This window comes from Narcine bancroftii, chromosome 8 (assembly GCF_036971445.1).
Source record: "Narcine bancroftii isolate sNarBan1 chromosome 8, sNarBan1.hap1, whole genome shotgun sequence".
NCBI classification, from domain to species: Eukaryota; Metazoa; Chordata; class Chondrichthyes; order Torpediniformes; family Narcinidae; genus Narcine; species Narcine bancroftii.
In genome coordinates, this window is record NC_091476.1 from 154,533,196 (window position 1) to 154,552,907 (window position 19,712).

The window sequence follows — 19,712 nt, forward strand, 5'->3', positions numbered from 1 at the left end:
TAACACTCCCGGTAAATGTTGTCAGTAGTATCTCAGCTGTTTTGATGGTCCTCTGTATTTACTTCCAGACCAATGCTTTGCAGCTGCCATAACACAATTACATTCTTAATTCTACTCCTGTAAAATATTATCAAGATGGGGCCAGTAGCCTTGCCCTCTTCAACCCTGACTAAGGAGGCAGGGTTGTGGGCCCAAGATAGGTCACCTCTTATATTCACACCAGTATGTAACAGAGAATAGTCTACCTTCAGAAGTCCACAATCATCCCCTTTGTCTGGTCCTCAGGCTGTTCTCACACTATTTTGAGCTGTCCAACCTCCTTTGTGAAAGTTGACTCATCATTGTTGTCGAGGAGGACCATGTGTAAATTTATTTCCTTTTTTGTATTAATTTAGAATGAGGGTTAAAAAAAGGAAGCATTTTACCAGTCTTTTCCCCTCATCTGCCATCCAGTGAACCGAGCAGCAATTTGCAAGTCGACCGAGCTACTTTTTAATGCACTAACGAACTGTCTTCTCATCAGTTCTTTAATAATTTAAACAATGATATATATTTGGACAGAGTCCAACAATAAATATTGCAGTATCTCAGATCCACCAGGAGATGGTGATTAAACAAAAAAGTGCAAGATGCCTGGGTTGTGAGGGTAATTATTGGTTGTGGTGACAGCAATTTTTTTCAGGATATCTTAATAATTGGAAAAAAAATCATACCTCAATATAAAGTTCTCTGCAGTAATTTCAGAAATAACTTTTCATTGAAATTACCAACTTTTTCATCTTACAAATATTGCTCATCTTGGAATATTTCACTTTCTTTTAATTTTAGTAGAACTCATCTTAGCAATTTATTGTAGAATCTTAATTTTATTTGCTCTAACCTGCAGCTTCATTACAGAGTACTATTGAGTAGCAATACATTGGAGCCACATTATAATGCGATGGTTCAAACCCCCCAAAAAAAATCACCAAAAAAGCAGAGCCGTACTAAATTGGGGTCACGAAAACAGCATTTTAAAAAAAAAAAAACATGTACAAAACCTGTATTTGTAATCTTTTTTATTTCTTCCAATCATTTTATTTCTTAAAAAAGCAATCGAGTGTTCATTGCCTGACGCAGCATGTTGCTAGTGGCAAGCGAAATCCAAAATTATTCTGAGCTGGACGATTTTTATGTGGTCCACATCCTGGGTCTCCAGCCAACGTAGGCTAGCCTTGAGGTACTCTATGACTTCAGACACTTCAGGGGTGGGGGTGGAGGCTCCTTGTTCCTGTGGTTCAGGAACCGATGCTATAGTAACATTATGGACGATCTCAGAGTCCGTCAGATGTTTGTATGTCGGGCATTTGTCATCAGCAGAAAACCACCGGTGAAAATCCTCTTTGCCAATTTGAAACAGGCTCTGTCCCTCACCCACCTCTTCATCTGTGAAGTCATAGAATTCTTGTTCATCAGCATCTTCCTTGGTGGATTTTCGTGATTAAAAGGCTGAAACCCAGGCCCTTCACCCTCACAAAGAGCTGACCGCTGCCCAGCCCTTCCCACCTACGTGGCAAATTTCTTTAACATTCATGCTTTTCAGATAGTCTCCTGATGTTGTTGCTTCGTCTACAAATTCATGCCTGTAATTCTGCTTGATCCCCTGATCTAGGGGCTGGATCTTGGATATAGTGTTCTTTGGGAGGTAAAAAACTTGATCTTTCTGTCACAGCTTAATAGGTTGGCAGCTGGCAGGTGGGTGGGACAGTTGTCGAGCAAAAGAAGAGCATTCGGTTCTAACTTTTGACTTCACAATTGAGTGAAGAGAGCAGGGACAAAAGTTATGTAAAACTAATCCTCAAAGATGACACATTGCTGGCTATGCATGTACTCAAAAAGTAATGGCTTCATGTTGACATGGTTGAAACAGCAGGGTGAGCAAAATTTGCCAATCATTAGTGGTTTTAAATTGTGTTCTATTCTCATTAACACAAAACAACAATGTCACGCGATCTTTGCATTGTTTGAACCCCTCATGTTGATGGGCATCATCTTTGCTGGACAATATGCGGTCTGGGATCATCTTGTAGCAGAGGCCTATTTCATCACAGTTGTACACATGTTCTTCGACGTAGCCACCTAAGAGATTTTAGTTCTGCTGGGTATTCGCTGGTGGCGGCACTGTTGGTGGAGCGAATTTCTCCATACACTAACACTTGAGAAATTACATGACAGCTTTTAAACTAGTCTCGCCATCCATTGCTAGCTTTGAACTGTGAGGTTTCTCTGTTGATCAGCTAGTCAAACCTCAGCTTGAGCTTTGTGAATAGGCCCAGAAACTGGAAGGCCTTCTGAGTGCACTTGAACGAACCACTCATACAGGGAGTCATCGAGGCGGACATCTTTGGCTGTCTTCATGTGTTTGGTCTTTAGTCCCTCCTCTTTCTTGACTTTCCAAAGTGACGCACGTAAATTTATCTTCCTGAGATTTCCAGCCATGAAGTATGCCAAGGTCGCATGCAACTTAGGTTTGACTTTTATTCTTGATTGCGTCAAATTCGTGAAGCTCATCTTTCAATGAAAAAGATTTTTTCGTCTTGTAACAGTGCATTCCATTTTAATCTGAAAACAATTTCAATTACGGAAAGAGGAAAAAGGGGTCCACTGGCTGATTGCATTATATCCGGGCTCGCGTTAAATTGAGGTTTCACTGTACCACCTAATAGTATGAAGTACTTCAAAACAGGGAACACTAAAAAAATGATCCGAACATGAACCATAGAACATTACAGTGCCAAACAATTTTTTTTGCCTAGTCCCACTGGCCTGCACCCAGTACATAGCTCTCCATACCTCTCCCATCCATGTACCTATCCAAATTCTTCTTAAATGTTAAAATTGAGCCCACATTCACCACCTCAACTATGGCAGCTTGTTCCACACTCCCACCACTTTCTGTATAAAGAAGTTCCTACTAAACCTTTCTCCTTTCACTCTTAATCCATGTCCTCTTGTTTGCAACTCACCTACCCTCAATGGTAGTCTATCTACAATTAATTTGTTTATCCCCCTCATAACTTTAAATATCTCTATCAAATCGCCCCTAATTTTTTTCTGCTCCAGGAAATAAATTCCTAATCTGTTTAACCTTTCCCTTTAACTTAGTTCTTGAAATCTAGGCAACATGTTCTCAGAACATCTTCAAGTTCTTAGTCCCCTGCTCTATTCACTTTACACCTGTGACTGTGTGGCTTGGTAAAACAATAACACTATCTTCAAATTTGCCAACCTATGATAGCGGGCTGTATAAAGGAAGGGGATGAGTCAGCCTACATGAGGGAGATTGAAAAAGTGGCTGAATGCTGCACCATCAACAACTTTGCACTCAATGTCACCAAAACTAAGGAGCTGATTGTTGACTTCAGGAAAGCCAGAGTTGATTGATCCAGTGATCAATGGGGAATCAGAGGTGGAGGGGGTGAGCAAATTTAAGTTCTTGGGAGTCACTATCTCAGAGGATCTTTTCTGGACGCAATACACTAGTGGCATTGTGAAGAAAGCATGTCAGCATCTCTACTTCCTCAGGAGTTTGTGGAGGTTTGGTATGACATCAGAAACCCTGACAAATATCTATAGAGGCATGGTAAAAAGTGTGCTGTCTGGCTGCATCACTGTCTGTTATGGGGACACCAATGCACCTGAGCGTAAAGCTCTCCAAAAGGTAGTGGACACAGACCAGAACATCAAAGGCAAAACCTTCCCCATTTTCAAGAACATCTACAACGAACGCTGCCGTCGGAAAGCAGCAACAATCATCAAGAATCCACACCACCCAGCACACACTCTGTTCTCGCTGCTGTCATCAGGCAAGAGGTATAGGTTCCACAAGACTTGCACCACCAGGTTCAGAAACAACTGCTACCCTTCCACCATCAGATTCCTCAACAGCAAGCTCAATCAGAGACTCCTTTAAGGACTCTTACTTGTGCACTTTATTGATATTTTTAAATTCTCTTTGTATTGCAGTTTGCTTACATTTGTTATCAGTTTACAGATCTTTATTTGTTTAAATGTATATAATGTGATTTTTTTTACATTACCAATAAGTGGTAATCCTGCCTTTCCCAAAGTAAAAAAAATCTCAGAGTTGAATATGATGCCATGTATGTACTCTGACAATAAATCTGAAATCCTAGTAAATCTTCTCTGCACTCGATCTTATTGATATCTTTCCTGTAGTTAGGTAACCAAAACTGCATACAATACTTCAAATTTGGCCTCACCAATGTCTTATACAACTTACCATAACGTTCTAACTCCTTTACTCTATTCTTTGATTTATAAAGGCCAATATGCCAAAAGCTCTCTTTACCCTATCTTCCCTCAAGACCCGAGGGAATAGCTTGTCAAGTCAAGTCCTCCACCCTTATTTGTTTTAAGACAGCAAGCTCTTCCTCCTCTTAAATCTGTATAGGTTGCATGCCTCACTGCTTGTTTTCCTTACTTCTCACAACTAATGTGCCCATTTCCTGAGTGCATACTGATGAAAAGAAACATCAAGAGAACAAAAGGACAACCAAATATATAACCTATTACACATTTTGGAAATTAGAGATTTGAATTGATTCTAGTTACATGCAAGAAATGGACAATCAACATTTTGTGTCAGAACTGTTTTTCGAAATGACAAGCATAAAAGGCTAGAGGTAATAGGATACAAGTAGTCCTCGACCTCTGACCCACGTGAGTTATGTCTATCTGCACACATGACCAAATTTTTAAAAATCTATATTAAAACTACTGTTCAAGTACATATTTTGTATGAAAAATACTGCTTATAGTGGTCCCTGCGGCAGCTCAAGGTCCCCGTTCCGGGTAGCCCCCAATTTACAACCAATCCGTCTGTCCCAATTACAGTCCTAAGTCGGGGATTACCCGTGAAGACGGAGAAGTTAGGCGGGGGAGTAGAAATGAAGACAACCAACTGGATGGGTGGGGGGATACACACATGAAGAGAAAGGACAGGAGAGTAAGATCAGTCAAAGGACAGCTGGAAAGATCACAGCAAGAATGACAGTATCTATACTTTCTTATGTCTCAATGTAGGGGTTAAGTTGTGAGGAACTTAAACTTAATAAACAAGAAATAGCCCTTTTTAAATTAATAATGTGGAAATCGAGGGCAAAGACCATGTCAGTGGTTCCTCTGTTTGCGCGAAAGCCGCACTGTGATTCTGGGAGAATATTCTCAGCGACACTAGGTATTATTCTATTTAGTAGAATCCTAGCGAAGATTTTGCCTGCAATGGAGAGCAACGTGATTCCCCTGTAGTTTGAGCAGTCTGATTTCTCGCCTTTGTTTTTGTACAGGGTGATGATGGTGGCATCACGAAGATCCTGAGGCAGTTTACCTTGGTCCCAACAAAGCTTGAAAAACTCATGCAGTTTGGCATGCAGAGTTTTGCCGCCAGCCTTCCAGACTTCTGGGGGGGATTCCATCCATACCTGCTGCTTTGCCACTTTTCAGTTGTTCGATTGCCTTATATGTCTCATCCAGGGTGGGAACCTCATCCAGCTCTAGCCTTAGGGGCTGTTGAGGGAGCTGGAGCAGGGCGGAATCTTGGACTGAGCGGTTGGTACTGAAAAGAGATTGGAAGTGTTCTGACCATCGGTTGAGGATGGAGATCTTGTCGCTGAGGAGGACTTTGCCGTCTGAGCTGCGCAGCGGGCTTTGGACTTGGGGTGAGGGGCCGTACACAGCCTTTAGAGCCTCGTGCAGAGAACAAAACAAAGGACTCTACATCACCTTTGTTGACCTCACCAAAGCCTTCGACACCGTGAGCAGGAAAGGGCTTTGGCAAATACTAGAGCGCATCGGATGTCCCCCAAAGTTCCTCAACATGATTATCCAACTGCACGAAAACCAACAAGGTCGGGTCAGATACAGCAATGAGCTCTCTGAACCCTTCTCCATTAACAATGGCGTGAAGCAAGGCTGTGTTCTCGCACCAACCCTCTTTTCAATCTTCTTCAGCATGATGCTGAACCAAGCCATGAAAGACCCCAACAATGAAGACGCTGTTTACATCCGGTACCGCACGGATGGCAGTCTCTTCAATCTGAGGCGCCTGCAAGCTCACACCAAGACACAAGAGAAACTTGTCCGTGAACTACTCTTTGCAGATGATGCCGCTTTAGTTGCCCATTCAGAGCCAGCTCTTCAGCGCTTGACGTCCTGCTTTGCGGAAACTGCCAAAATGTTTGGCCTGGAAGTCAGCCTGAAGAAAACTGAGGTCCTCCATCAGCCAGCTCCCCACCATGACTACCAGCCCCCCCACATCTCCATCGGGCACACAAAACTCAAAACGGTCAACCAGTTTACCTATCTCGGCTGCACCATTTCATCAGATGCAAGGATCGACAATGAGATAGACAACAGACTCGCCAAGGCAAATAGCGCCTTTGGAAGACTACACAAAAGAGTCTGGAAAAACAACCAACTGAAAAACCTCACAAAGATAAGCGTATACAGAGCCGTTGTCATACCCACACTCCTGTTCGGCTCCGAATCATGGGTCCTCTACCGGCACCACCTACGGCTCCTAGAACGCTTCCACCAGCGTTGTCTCCGCTCCATCCTCAACATCCATTGGAGCGCTCACACCCCTAACGTCGAGGTACTCGAGATGGCAGAGGTCGACAGCATCGAGTCCACGCTGCTGAAGATCCAGCTGCGCTGGATGGGTCACGTCTCCAGAATGGAGGACCATCGCCTTCCCAAGATCGTATTATATGGCGAGCTCTCCACTGGCCACCGTGACAGAGGTGCACCAAAGAAAAGGTACAAGGACTGCCTAAAGAAATCTCTTGGTGCCTGCCACATTGACCACCGCCAGTGGGCTGATAACGCCTCAAACCGTGCATCTTGGCGCCTCACAGTTTGGCGGGCAGCAGCCTCCTTTGAAGAAGACCGCAGAGCCCACCTCACTGACAAAAGGCAAAGGAGGAAAAACCCAACACCCAACCCCAACCAACCAATTTTCCCTTGCAACCGCTGCAATCGTGTCTGCCTGTCCCGCATCGGACTGGTCAGCCACAAACGAGCCTGCAGCTGACGTGGACTTTTTTACCCCCTCCATAAATCTTCGTCCGCGAAGCCAAGCCAAAGAAAAAAAAAGAAAAAGAATGTGGAAATCATTACCATGAGGGAACAACATAAAAGCATTTAATGAGAAACTAAACAAGTACACAGAAAAAGTAGTGTTTAAAAAGTGACATGATATATTGATTGCAAGAGGTACATGAGTATAGACTTGTTGGGCTGAAGGTGCATTTCTGTGATGCATTTTCCAAGGAGACAATACAAAGCCCTTACAGCACTGGGTCACACATGGAAGCAGAAAATAGGGAAAAGGAAGTCGTTAAAAACAGTGTTCTACCTTTGGTGCTGATCTGCTGTTCAGGCAAGTCTCTATGCTTCCTGGGGGTAGCCATGTGAGTGCACCTGCACACAAATCAAGGACAAATATTACAAATAGATGTATTAACCTTGATATACTCTCCATCATGCTGTCATAAATTCTATTCTAGAACAAGAGATGGAATCCTGTTTACAACTATTTAATGAACGATTATTCCAAAATATAAAGCTGAATTGCACCAACTGCATGATGTGCAATTATAGATCTATTTTAAGGATACCATTTCCAAAGTTCCTATTTGAAAGGTTGAAAGCCTGTTCCAACATAGATTAAAAAAATGTGTTGCAGCACAAGGCTTGTAGCAAGTTATTCATCACAACTTTTCCTTTTTTAAAAATGGAAAATTTATTGTTTTATAAACTTCTGCTTACCTGTCAATATCAACAAGATACCAAACAAATTAAACACTAAAAAGATATTAACAAGAGAGATGATTTACTCTATGTAATATCCAAAGGTAATGCATGCAGAAACTTGCAGAGGGTGGGGAGAGGAAGGGAGTACCATTGCCAATGTTTTAATTCCACAGAACAGGAGCTAATCTTGTACACAAAACAAGGAAGTAGTATTTATTCTCCCCCAACTTGAAAAACAAAGTTTAATCATATCCAGCAACCTCTTTTCAATAAATCTTAAATATCCCTAAGACTTCCATGCTGTTTTATCTAAATGAGGTCAATGGTTCAGACTACTTAATGGATAGACTAGCTATTTGTTATGTTCTATTGGAAAGTGAAATAATATTAAAATATCATATCAACTCTCCATTGGGCAAGTGAAATTAAGATTTATTAAGAAATCTAAAAGAGTAATATCAAAAGAGCATGACATTTATTCATCTAAGTTTCTTGTAATCGTGCACAATTAAAAAAGTCTAACAAGAGAAATGCAATAATACAATGATTTTTCAATCTAGAAATATTTTTACTGCAATAAGAATAGGTTGGAGACATCCTCCTACAGGAGATCTCTGTGCCCAGTCTGATAACCAGAAGTGTCAGCCAATCTCAGAGCAGCAGCCTCAAGGTGTGGGACTTCAATGAGGAGGACATTACTGAACAGCAATAGGTGAACATTGCCACTTTTATTGGTCTCATTCTCCAAGTAAAAGTTAGGACATTAACTTGGACTAGTTCGTACATAGAATGGAAACCCCTAGCATGATCATTTACTCCCTTTAGCGTTCCAAGGTAGTTCAAGAGTAATCCATAGCAGGAGAATTGTACCCCATGATAACTGCAACTGCATGAAAAAGCAGGGGCATTTCAAGTTGTCCTCGGCTGCAGCTCCAAAATGGATTGTGCCACAGGAATTGCAGATGGATTCAACACCAAGAACATACAGGATGGCAGAGTGATTACCATCAGGCAGAGCAGTACAATTGGGCAAGTAGCACGGGAGCTCCCTGTGGCCACCCCTCCCCCCCACCCTGCAAACAGAAATAGCACATGAGATATAATTGGGGCTGATAACTTCCCAGAGGAATGCAGCAACAGCAGAGTTTGTGGATCCACCGATGGCTTGGCTGTACAGGCAGTGAAAACACAAGAAAAACTATAGTGATAGGGAATGTTATTGTAATGAGCACTCACTGGCATTCTTGTAGCTGCAAACAGGAGGACTTCAAATGGTACACTGCCTCCTTTGTGGCAGGCCATCTCAGAGCATTTGCAGGATATTCTGGAAAGGGGTCAGTCCGAGATTGTGGTCCACATTGGTACTAGCAATGTAAGCAAAATGAGGGACTAAGCTCCAAATACGATTAGATTAAATGTAGATTAAAAGAGCAGGACCTTTAAACTTGTAAAGTCTGGGTTACTTCTGGTGCCAAATCAATTGCTTATGTACCAAGATACAGTGGAAACCTTTGTTCTGAGAGCTAGCTATCCAGGTAACTCAGTCTCCATATATAGTGTGGTAAGTACTTGAAGAATAAAAACAGCACTGCAATAAAAAAAGTGCAGGGTTTAATTTTAAAGAGAAAAGTAGAGTCAAACAATGAATGGAATCATCTAAAAGTACTGCGATTGAGTATAGAAATAGAAGTATAGGTCAGATGAATGCATAGCTAAAGGGATGGTGTGGAGAGAGCTTTAGATTTTTACATCATTGGGACTATTTCTGGAGAAGAGGAGGACTGAAACCCAAGACTACATCTGTTAGGTTAAAGAGCAATATCGATCACCTGGAAACTTGAAATGACAGATGGAATAGAAACTTGGCAAATAGGAGGTGACGCATTTTGGAAGACCCAACAAGAGTCTACTGTTAATGATAGGATCCTGAGCACTACTAAGGAATAGAGGGACCTTGGAATTCATATGTATGGATTCCTGAAGGTGTCAGTTCAGGTTGGTAATGTGCCAAAAAAATGGCATACAGGATCCTGGCCTTCATTAGACTGGGCAAATAAATGAAAGGCTCAAACTATAGCCCTTATCATCATATCTTGGGCAAATATGACATGTCCACAAACATTCACTCCATATCAGCTGGCTAAATGATGAACTTAGAGACAGATTTCTTAATGGCTTGATGTCTCATAACAGACGAGGCCAAGGTGGATAACTAAAAGTCAATGTACCAAGATTGTGCAATAATGGCAAAACTAAAGTATTGGCAATCTAAAAATGGAAACTAAATGTCTTGACCCAAAATATCTCTTACATTGAGCAGTGATGTTCTATATAGGTGACCTCAACATTAGGGTTGGGGGGTGCGAGGGGGTTGAGTTCCTATACAAGTTCGTATCGCAAATTTTCTGTTACATTAAACTATGTAATCTGTGCATACATTAAGAAATAAGAGATGCAAAAATATTTCCTGTGAATTCCAAAACATTAATTTTATTCTGTACCTCAAATAATCAGGTAGTGAAACCATTACACAGGGTTGCCTGTTCTGGTTATCTTACCCCTTACAATCCTTAATTAGAAAAGCACAATAATCAATTAAAAGATGAGTTAAGCGAGAAGAAAATGGATTACAATCTGCCCTGTGAGCACGTCAACAATACAAAATGAAATTCCAATGCAATTACTCTTTTGTTTCTCTTTCTCCCATTGTTAGGGGTGCAGGGCAATGTTCATGGCCACTCTTTGTTTGCCTTATGGCAAACAAAAAGTACCAATATATTATGTATATTACATTTTAATGTATTATTACATGACAATAAAAGGAATATTGAACCTTAAAATAATCAGGAGAAACAATTTGAGAACGCCAATTGATGGATAAGTTCAAAATCCATCCCAATTGAAAATGCCAGCAATTTGTAAGAGGTCATATTTCAAAACGGCCCAGTGTGGGCTTTGAAAGCCATTTCTAACGTACCCCTACAGCCGACAAGGTTGTCATCCTGGGCGACTTCAACGCTCGTGTCGGCAAAGACTCAGAAACCTGGCCAGGAATCCTGGGCAAGCATGGCGTCGGCAAGTGCAACGACAATGGGCGCCTCCTGTTGGAGCTCTGCGCAGAACAGCGGCTTGTCATTACAAACACCCTTTTTCAGCAGAGGGACAGCCTTAAGACCACCTGGATGCATCCCCGATCCAAACACTGGCACCTCCTGGACTACATCCTGGTGCGAGAAAGTGACAAACAAGATGTGCTCCACACCAGGGTCATGCCTAGCGCGGAATGCCACACTGACCACCGGCTGGTTCGCTGCAAGCTCAACCTTCACTTCAAGCCAAAGCCCAGGAACAATAAAGCCCCCAGAAAGAGGTTCAATGTTGGAAAACTGCAGTCAGACGAAGCGAGAGGAAACTTCCAGGCAAACCTCAAAGCAAAGCTCGACGTTGCAACCCGCCTCCCGGACCCGTCCCCTGAAACCCTCTGGGATCAGTTGAAGACTACCATACTGCAAACCACTGAAGAGGTACTGGGCTTCTCCTCCAGGAAAAACAAGGACTGGTTTGACGAAAACAGCCAGGAAATCCAGGAGCTGCTGGCAAAGAAGCGAGCTGCCCACCAGGCTCACCTTACAAAGCCGTCCTGTCCAGAGAAAAAACAAGCCTTCCGTCGCGCATGCAGCCATCTTCAGCGCAAACTCCGGGAGATCCAAAATGAGTGGTGGACTAGCCTCGCCAAACGAACACAGCTCAGCGCGGACATTGGCGACTTCAGGGGTTTCTACGAGGCTCTAAAGGCTGTGTACGGCCCCTCACCCCAAGTCCAAAGCCCGCTGCGCAGCTCAGACGGCAAAGTCCTCCTCAGCGACAAGATCTCCATCCTCAACCGATGGTCAGAACACTTCCAATCTCTTTTCAGTACCAACCGCTCAGTCCAAGATTCCGCCCTGCTCCAGCTCCCTCAACAGCCCCTAAGGCTAGAGCTGGATGAGGTTCCCACCCTGGATGAGACATATAAGGCAATCGATCAACTGAAAAGTGGCAAAGCAGCAGGTATGGATGGAATCCCCCCAGAAGTCTGGAAGGCTGGCGGCAAAACTCTGCATGCCAAACTGCATGAGTTTTTCAAGCTTTGTTGGGACCAAGGTAAACTGCCTCAGGATCTTCGTGATGCCACCATCATCACCCTGTACAAAAACAAAGGCGAGAAATCAGACTGCTCAAACTACAGGGGAATCACGTTGCTCTCCATTGCAGGCAAAATATTCGCTAGGATTCTACTAAATAGAATAATACCTAGTGTCGCCGAGAATACTCTCCCAGAATCACAGTGCGGCTTTCGCGCAAACAGAGGAACCACTGACATGGTCTTTGCCCTCAGACAGCTCCAAGAAAAGTGCAGAGAACAAAACAAAGGACTCTACATCACCTTTGTTGACCTCACCAAAGCCTTCGACACCGTGAGCAGGAAAGGGCTTTGGCAAATACTAGAGCGCATCGGATGTCCCCCAAAGTTCCTCAACATGATTATCCAACTGCACGAAAACCAACAAGGTCGGGTCAGATACAGCAATGAGCTCTCTGAACCCTTCTCCATTAACAATGGCGTGAAGCAAGGCTGTGTTCTCGCACCAACCCTCTTTTCAATCTTCTTCAGCATGATGCTGAACCAAGCCATGAAAGACCCCAACAATGAAGACGCTGTTTACATCCGGTACCGCACGGATGGCAGTCTCTTCAATCTGAGGCGCCTGCAAGCTCACACCAAGACACAAGAGAAACTTGTCCGTGAACTACTCTTTGCAGATGATGCCGCTTTAGTTGCCCATTCAGAGCCAGCTCTTCAGCGCTTGACGTCCTGCTTTGCGGAAACTGCCAAAATGTTTGGCCTGGAAGTCAGCCTGAAGAAAACTGAGGTCCTCCATCAGCCAGCTCCCCACCATGACTACCAGCCCCCCCACATCTCCATCGGGCACACAAAACTCAAAACGGTCAACCAGTTTACCTATCTCGGCTGCACCATTTCATCAGATGCAAGGATCGACAATGAGATAGACAAAAGACTCGCCAAGGCAAATAGCACCTTTGGAAGACTACACAAAAGAGTCTGGAAAAACAACCAACTGAAAAACCTCACAAAGATAAGCGTATACAGAGCCGTTGTCATACCCACACTCCTGTTCGGCTCCGAATCATGGGTCCTCTACCGGCACCACCTACGGCTCCTAGAACGCTTCCACCAGCGTTGTCTCCGCTCCATCCTCAACATCCATTGGAGCGCTCACACCCCTAACGTCGAGGTACTCGAGATGGCAGAGGTCGACAGCATCGAGTCCACGCTGCTGAAGATCCAGCTGCACTGGATGGGTCACGTCTCCAGAATGGAGGACCATCGCCTTCCCAAGATCGTATTATATGGCGAGCTCTCCACTGGCCACCGTGACAGAGGTGCACCAAAGAAAAGGTACAAGGACTGCCTAAAGAAATCTCTTGGTGCCTGCCACATTGACCACCGCCAGTGGGCTGATAACGCCTCAAACCGTGCATCTTGGCGCCTCACAGTTTGGCGGGCAGCAGCCTCCTTTGAAGAAGACCGCAGAGCCCACCTCACTGACAAAAGGCAAAGGAGGAAAAACCCAACACCCAACCCCAACCAACCAATTTTCCCTTGCAACCGCTGCAATCGTGTCTGCCTGTCCCGCATCGGACTGGTCAGCCACAAACGAGCCTGCAGTTGACGTGGACTTTTTACCCCCTCCATAAATCTTCGTCCGCGAAGCCAAGCCAAAGAAAAGATAAAGATCTTCCAGCACTAAGTGGATTGGGACACAATTAGATGTCCTGTCAATAGTCTGGGTAACAAGAGAGGATTGCAATTAATGAGGTTTCTGACAGACATTAATAAGCATTTGTTGGCTTTTTACACGAATTACATCAAATGAGAGAATAAAGTATAATGGGTGCATTAGGAAGGCATATAGTCCCTGAAATTAAACAAGGAAAACCTTTGGCTGTAATTTAATACAGCCATTGAAGATTTGGAATCCAATGTCATGAATCCCAATCTCTAAAGACAGACTGAGTGGCTCTGCTCTGGACATGCCCGATGCACTTCTTGCAGGAATAACATTGAACAAATGCATATGTCTCAGCAAGAGCATATGAGAGAAAACATGGGGCCTCAAAACTGACAAGATTCAGTCACTGGAATAGAGAGAGCAAGTGGAAAAGTTAGAATAAAAAGAGAAACAAATGAGCTGTACGTAGCCCATTATATCAACTAATAGATAGCTTATGCAACAAGTTTGAAAATATTGTATGGCAGGTGTAATCATTGAAATATAGACAAAAACAATATTATCAGGCAAACTGCTCTGAGCACAGTGCAGTGACCAATGTTACAAAGATCTTCTGCTTTGGAATGGTCCAAGGATACCAAAACAAAAATGCATTTTCTTTTAAAGTTTTAATCTAGGTTATTTAAAGGTTTAATTTTTTCACATGGAAAAAATGATTTTTTTTCAGGTCAAGAAAAAGCTGTAAAGTAACTGGATATGAGACCTCTAAAATCAAAAAGGGGAACAGGCAGGTGTTGAGATGTTAAAGAAATTAGAACTATAATTCATCACTAAGTGGTCACCAATACATCTAAAGTAAATACAGGAGACACTCCTTCACTTAGAGTGTGTTGGGAATGTGGAATTCATTTTTGCAGAAAATGATTGAAGCAAAGATCAGAAATGCATTTAAACACAAATAGATAAGCAAAAAAAGTGCTAATCAGGTTGGGTGAGGAAAGATGGCAGGACCAAGTTAAGCATAAATGCAAATTTGGTCAATAGGAGGAATGGCCCATTTGTGTGACAGCTTCCATGCTTCAAGGTTTAAAGGCTTAAAAAAAATCTGGATACTCTGACAAACCAATTTCGTGACTTGTTCATGACAATAAATTCTGATTCTGAAGGACCAGAAAATAAACTACATTTATCAACAATTAAGACTGGATAGTTCGAAAGAATTAAGAAGACAAGCTTGGATTCAAATGGTGTGAGGAGTAACATAATGGACTGACCATACATTTCCTCAAAGAATCACAGCAGTAGAACTTTAGCCACTACATACTAAAATCTGGAATGCTATATTTTATATCCATTAAATTTAAGTAAAAAGTATAAATGGTGTGCAAATTAGGCCATAAAATATCTTACCAATTGCTGGAAGTTGCAAGTTCAACAATGTTAGAATGAAATTTCTGAAATAACTTCCTTTGCTAGTGATGTCCAACTGTTCTGACAAGGAGAACTAATTGAAGCTGCAACCAAAAGTGTTGTTGTCAACATGGCACAGGAGAAAATTCTCCTTCTGTACTTGCCAAACTCTTTCTAATCCCATGTTTAAACTAAATCAAAAAATTTAGTGCAAAATTTTGGATGAAACCATACTGCTTTAGCAAAAAATGCATCCTTTAAAGGAACAAAAACCAAGGTCAAATCTAATAAAGCACATTCTTCAATTTGAGTTGGATTTTTAAAAAAATACTAGCAAATATGAATTCACATAAGAGTATTCACAAAGGTTTGGTAAAAGTCAAACCCAAATGCAACATTGATCTAAAGTGTCTCTTTATTCTCAGTTCAACAACAGATATGCAATTCAACACTAAGGATATACTGTGTAAAATGTCTACATCCAAGACTATCTACATTTGAGTGAGCATTAACTGCAGAGTTTATAGCTTTTAAGCAAAAGATAGAGAGCACTTTAGAATCAAGCACAAGGCAACTTTTGCATTGTAAAAACTGCATTAATTAGAATTCAACTTCTGCCATCTCAAAAGCTTTCTGAACATTTAATATTAAAGCACAAATCAAATTTAAGAGTCAAGAGTCTCATCAGCGAGCAACATTATCATGGTACTTAAGAGAAATAGATTTCAGATTTATTGTCAGAGTACATATACGACAGCACAAGCAGCCCTGAGATTCCTTTTTCCTCCAGGCAACATAATTACCACTAATTGGTTAAAAACTAAACTGTAGATAGTGTAAACATGTAAACAAAGAAATGTAAATAGATAACAATGCAAACAAATTAACTTTAATAGAGAGAGATCAAAAAGAAAATCAATGAAGTGCACAAATAAGAGTCCTAAAAGGAGTCTTTGATTGAGTTTGTCATTGAGGAGTCTGATGGTGGAGGGGTAGCAGCAGTTCCTGAACCTCGTTGTGCAAGTCTTGTGGCACCTATACATCTTTGCTGACTACATTGGGTAGTGTGGGTCTTTGATGATTGCTGCTGCTCTCCGATGGCAGCGTGTCCTGTAGATGTACTCAATATTGAGGAAGGTTTTGCATCTGATGTCCTGGGGTTTACACTCAGGGGTACTGGTCTTCCCATACCAGACACTTTCTACCACAGCCATGTATATATTTGTCAGGGCTTCTGGTGTCACACCAAACCTCCGCAAACCCCTGAGGAGAGGCACTAACGAGTTTCTTCACAATGGCATTGGTTTTTTTTGGGTCCAGGAAAGATACTCCGAAGTAGTGACTCCCAAGAACTTAAAATTGCTCACCCTCTCCACCTCTAATCCCCAATGATCACTGGATTATATATATCTGACTTTCCTGGTCAACAATCAGCTCCTTAGTTTTGGTGACGTTGAGGACAAGGTTGTTGTACTTGCATATACAGCCAAGTTTTCAATCTCCATCCTGTACGCTGACTCATCCCCTTCCTTTATACAACTCACTACCATGGTATCGTCGGCAAATTTGTAGATGGTGTTATTGTCGTACCAAGCCACATAGTCGTAGGTGTAAAGTGAGTAGAGCATGGGGCTAAGAACACACACTGCTCCAGTACTGATGGAGATGTTCTTATCAATCTTTACTGATTGTGGTCTGAAGGTGAGGAAATCCATGATCCAATTACACAGTGGGCTGTTCCCAGGTCTTGGAGTTTGCTGATCAGTTTTGAGGGGATGATGGTATTAAATGCCAAACTGCAGTCAATAAAGAGCATCCTTATGTATGCATCTTTGCTGTCCAGGTGTTTCAGGGTTTTGTGCCAAGCCAGTGTTAGATGGCATCCATCGTAGACCCGTTATTATAATAGGCAAACTGGGATGTATCCATGTCACTGCTCAGACTGGAGCGGATATGCTTCAACACCAGCCTTTCAAAACACTTCATCACTGTTGATGCAAGTGCTACTGGTCGATAGTCATTAAGGCAGGTTATGACATTAGATCAATGCACCAGTATGATAGATGCCTGTTTGATGCAAATAAACTAAAAAGAGTACATAAGGCAAACAAGAGTCACTACAGATGTTGGAAAACTGGAGCAACAAACTAAATGCTGGAGAAACTCAGCATGTCAGGCAGCATCCGTGGAACACAATAGATAGTTAACATCTCAGTCATCAGAGCAGCAAGAAACAGGCAAACAGATGGGGGGGGGGGGGGGAAAGGGCAGTGGATTATTCCTCAATCTGCAGATAATTGTTCCATTATTGTCACATAATGCAACATTTAAAATGTAACCTACATGAAATTCTTTTAACTTTTTCTATTGTAAGGAAGACAGAGTTGCCACTTTGTTCAGTGCCCCTCACAGAAATGAGGCCCCAGCGAGGGTTACAAAGACTAGTGTTCTCACCACAGAGCTATCAGCCTCATTATTATCACAACAAAGCTAATATGCATTAACAAGCAAATATGCATACTAATATGCAAAGCTAATATATATATATAAACAAACTCAGCAGATGCTTTGGTTGTAGTTAACACAAAAAAATACATTAGAATCCAGGCTCTTATGTCCAAGATCCCAAAAAGATGTCAAAGTCCCTTTATAAATCAGTACAAAAACTCAATTTATGTACATTACAGGATAAATTGTTGGTATCAATTCTAACCAAGATTATTCCAATATTGTTGCATAAATATGGACTATCGACTATGTATTAATGTTTCTGTGAACACCCAGTTTCCTAAATACTCCCTTTTACGTTGCAAGATAGAAATCATGACCAATCATGAAAAATTAAATCTGGCAGCTTCCTTGAAAATAAAACTTATTATAATTTGTATAAACCTCAAACAGAATTGCAGAGCCCCTTGAAACGTCCCACTTGCATACAACAGAGGTGATCTCGAGAGAAAGGCTGCTCAGCCCCTCAACATCACAAAGATAAAACGCCCCATCGATCTAGGTTCTATTTTTCTACAAACACAGCCACCCAGAATCAAAGAAGTCTATTATTCACTGATTCTATCCCCCCCACCCCACCCCCACCCCCCCCACCCCACCCCCACCCCCCCTCCCCCCCCACCCCCCCTCCCCCCCCCCCCCCCTCCCCCCCCCCCCCCCACCCCCCCTCCCCCCCACCCCCCCTCCCCCCCACCCCCCCCTCCCCACCCCCCCACTCCCCCCCACCCCACTCCCCCCCCCCACCAATCTTCCTGAGGATTCTATTCCCGAAATAGCAATGAGGAACATTTAGACACAGCGACAACAAAGCAAAAGTCTGAGGACAAGAAGGTCTGCAGATATTGGGGTCTCATGCAATAGACAATATGTTGGAGAAACTCAGCAGGTTCTGGAGACCCTTGAAGAGAAGCTGATGCCAAGCGCCAACTGCTCATTCCACTCGATGGAAGCTGCAGGTGGGAACGGCATTGCTCGTGCAACCAAGGTTCATCAGACACATGGACCCCCCCACCCCTGCAGTGGTGCAGGCACGAGGGCAGGGCTTGGCTGGGAAACGGCAAGGTCCTGGAGGTCCCCATGATCAGTGACGCCAGAGTGGGCTGGCGGGGAGGGAAAGGGACGGTGGAGAGGGCCTGGAGTCACCAGAGCGATGCAGGCCGCGGCCCTCGCCAAGAACGGACACAGCATTAAACTTCACGCCGCCTCACCTCGCACGTTGCCCCCACCCCCCCTAACGCATCGCAGTCTCTGCGCACAACGAGGACCCCCGTCGCCGGCGGGGAGGAAGCCGTGACTGGGCCAAGCCAACCGACCTTTGTCCCCGCCCACTTCCCCGATTGGTTCAACACCGCGTCACTCGGGATCGAGCAGCCGGCTATTGAAGAATTGCGCCGTCAATCAGCGCGGAGAGGCGGTGCATTCGCCATGCTGATGGGTGGTTGGGCCAAACGCGTTTTGCCCGAAGGAACGCGATTCAAACGAACTGCCGGAAACCGTATTCTCTCAAGTAGTGGCGCAGAAACAAGGTACCGTAATATTTGAAATTAATCTCTTATGAAAATACGTGACAAATGATGCTCAATGGCTCCCCTCCAACAGTGACTACCATTTTCATAAACCAAAGACCTCCAGCCCCAAAGGCAAGCAGCCCCTCGTTTTTGATAATTTTTCAAAGAAATCTCAGGGTTGTATGTGATGTCATGCATGTACTCTGACAATAAATCTGAAATCTTTTCAGATTACATTTAAATTAAACATACAATATGGTAACAGGCCCTTTCAGCCCACGAGCCCATGACGCGCAATCACATCCAATTGGAAGGTGGGGGGAAACCAGAGCACCCGGGAAAACCCACGCAGACACAGAATGTACAAACTCCTAACAGACAGCACAGGATCAGGTCGTTAGCACGGTAATTAACAATGTTGCGCTAACTGCTATGCTAACGTGTACGTCCCACTGCCAGCTTTTATTATCTGTAGCAAAGTGGTGACGCCAATTTCTTCAGCCTCGAATAGAGCAAAAGATACCACTGCATTATTCCCAAGAACTTTTAAAAAAGGAAGGCACTGTTATTGAGGAGAGTAGTTAGGCAGCTGCCTTGAAAGCCCTTGAGGACATGAGTGTTCCCACCTCAAAATTCCAGTAACTATCCTTTAAGAGCCAAGCCATTTGGAAATTTC

General features: G+C 43.2%; 1 protein-coding gene across 2 annotated transcripts in view; it reads right to left on the minus strand.

The window, feature by feature from the left end:
* Window positions 1–18,823, minus strand: part of cep85 (centrosomal protein 85) — a 62,814-nt gene extending 43,991 nt beyond the window's left edge. The window contains exons 1-3 of one of the 2 annotated variants that reach the window (XM_069895434.1): window positions 18,737–18,817; window positions 9,052–9,179; window positions 7,418–7,482 (exon numbers count right to left, since the gene is read on the minus strand). In XM_069895434.1, the coding sequence (XP_069751535.1) occupies window positions 7,418–7,472 (55 nt within the window). In that variant the 5' untranslated portion in view covers window positions 7,473–7,482; window positions 9,052–9,179; window positions 18,737–18,817. Of the gene's footprint in view, window positions 1–7,417; window positions 7,483–9,051; window positions 9,180–18,736 lie in introns of both variants that reach the window. The other variant, XM_069895433.1, reaches the window with a different exon arrangement.
* Window positions 18,824–19,712: the final 889 nt, after the last annotated feature.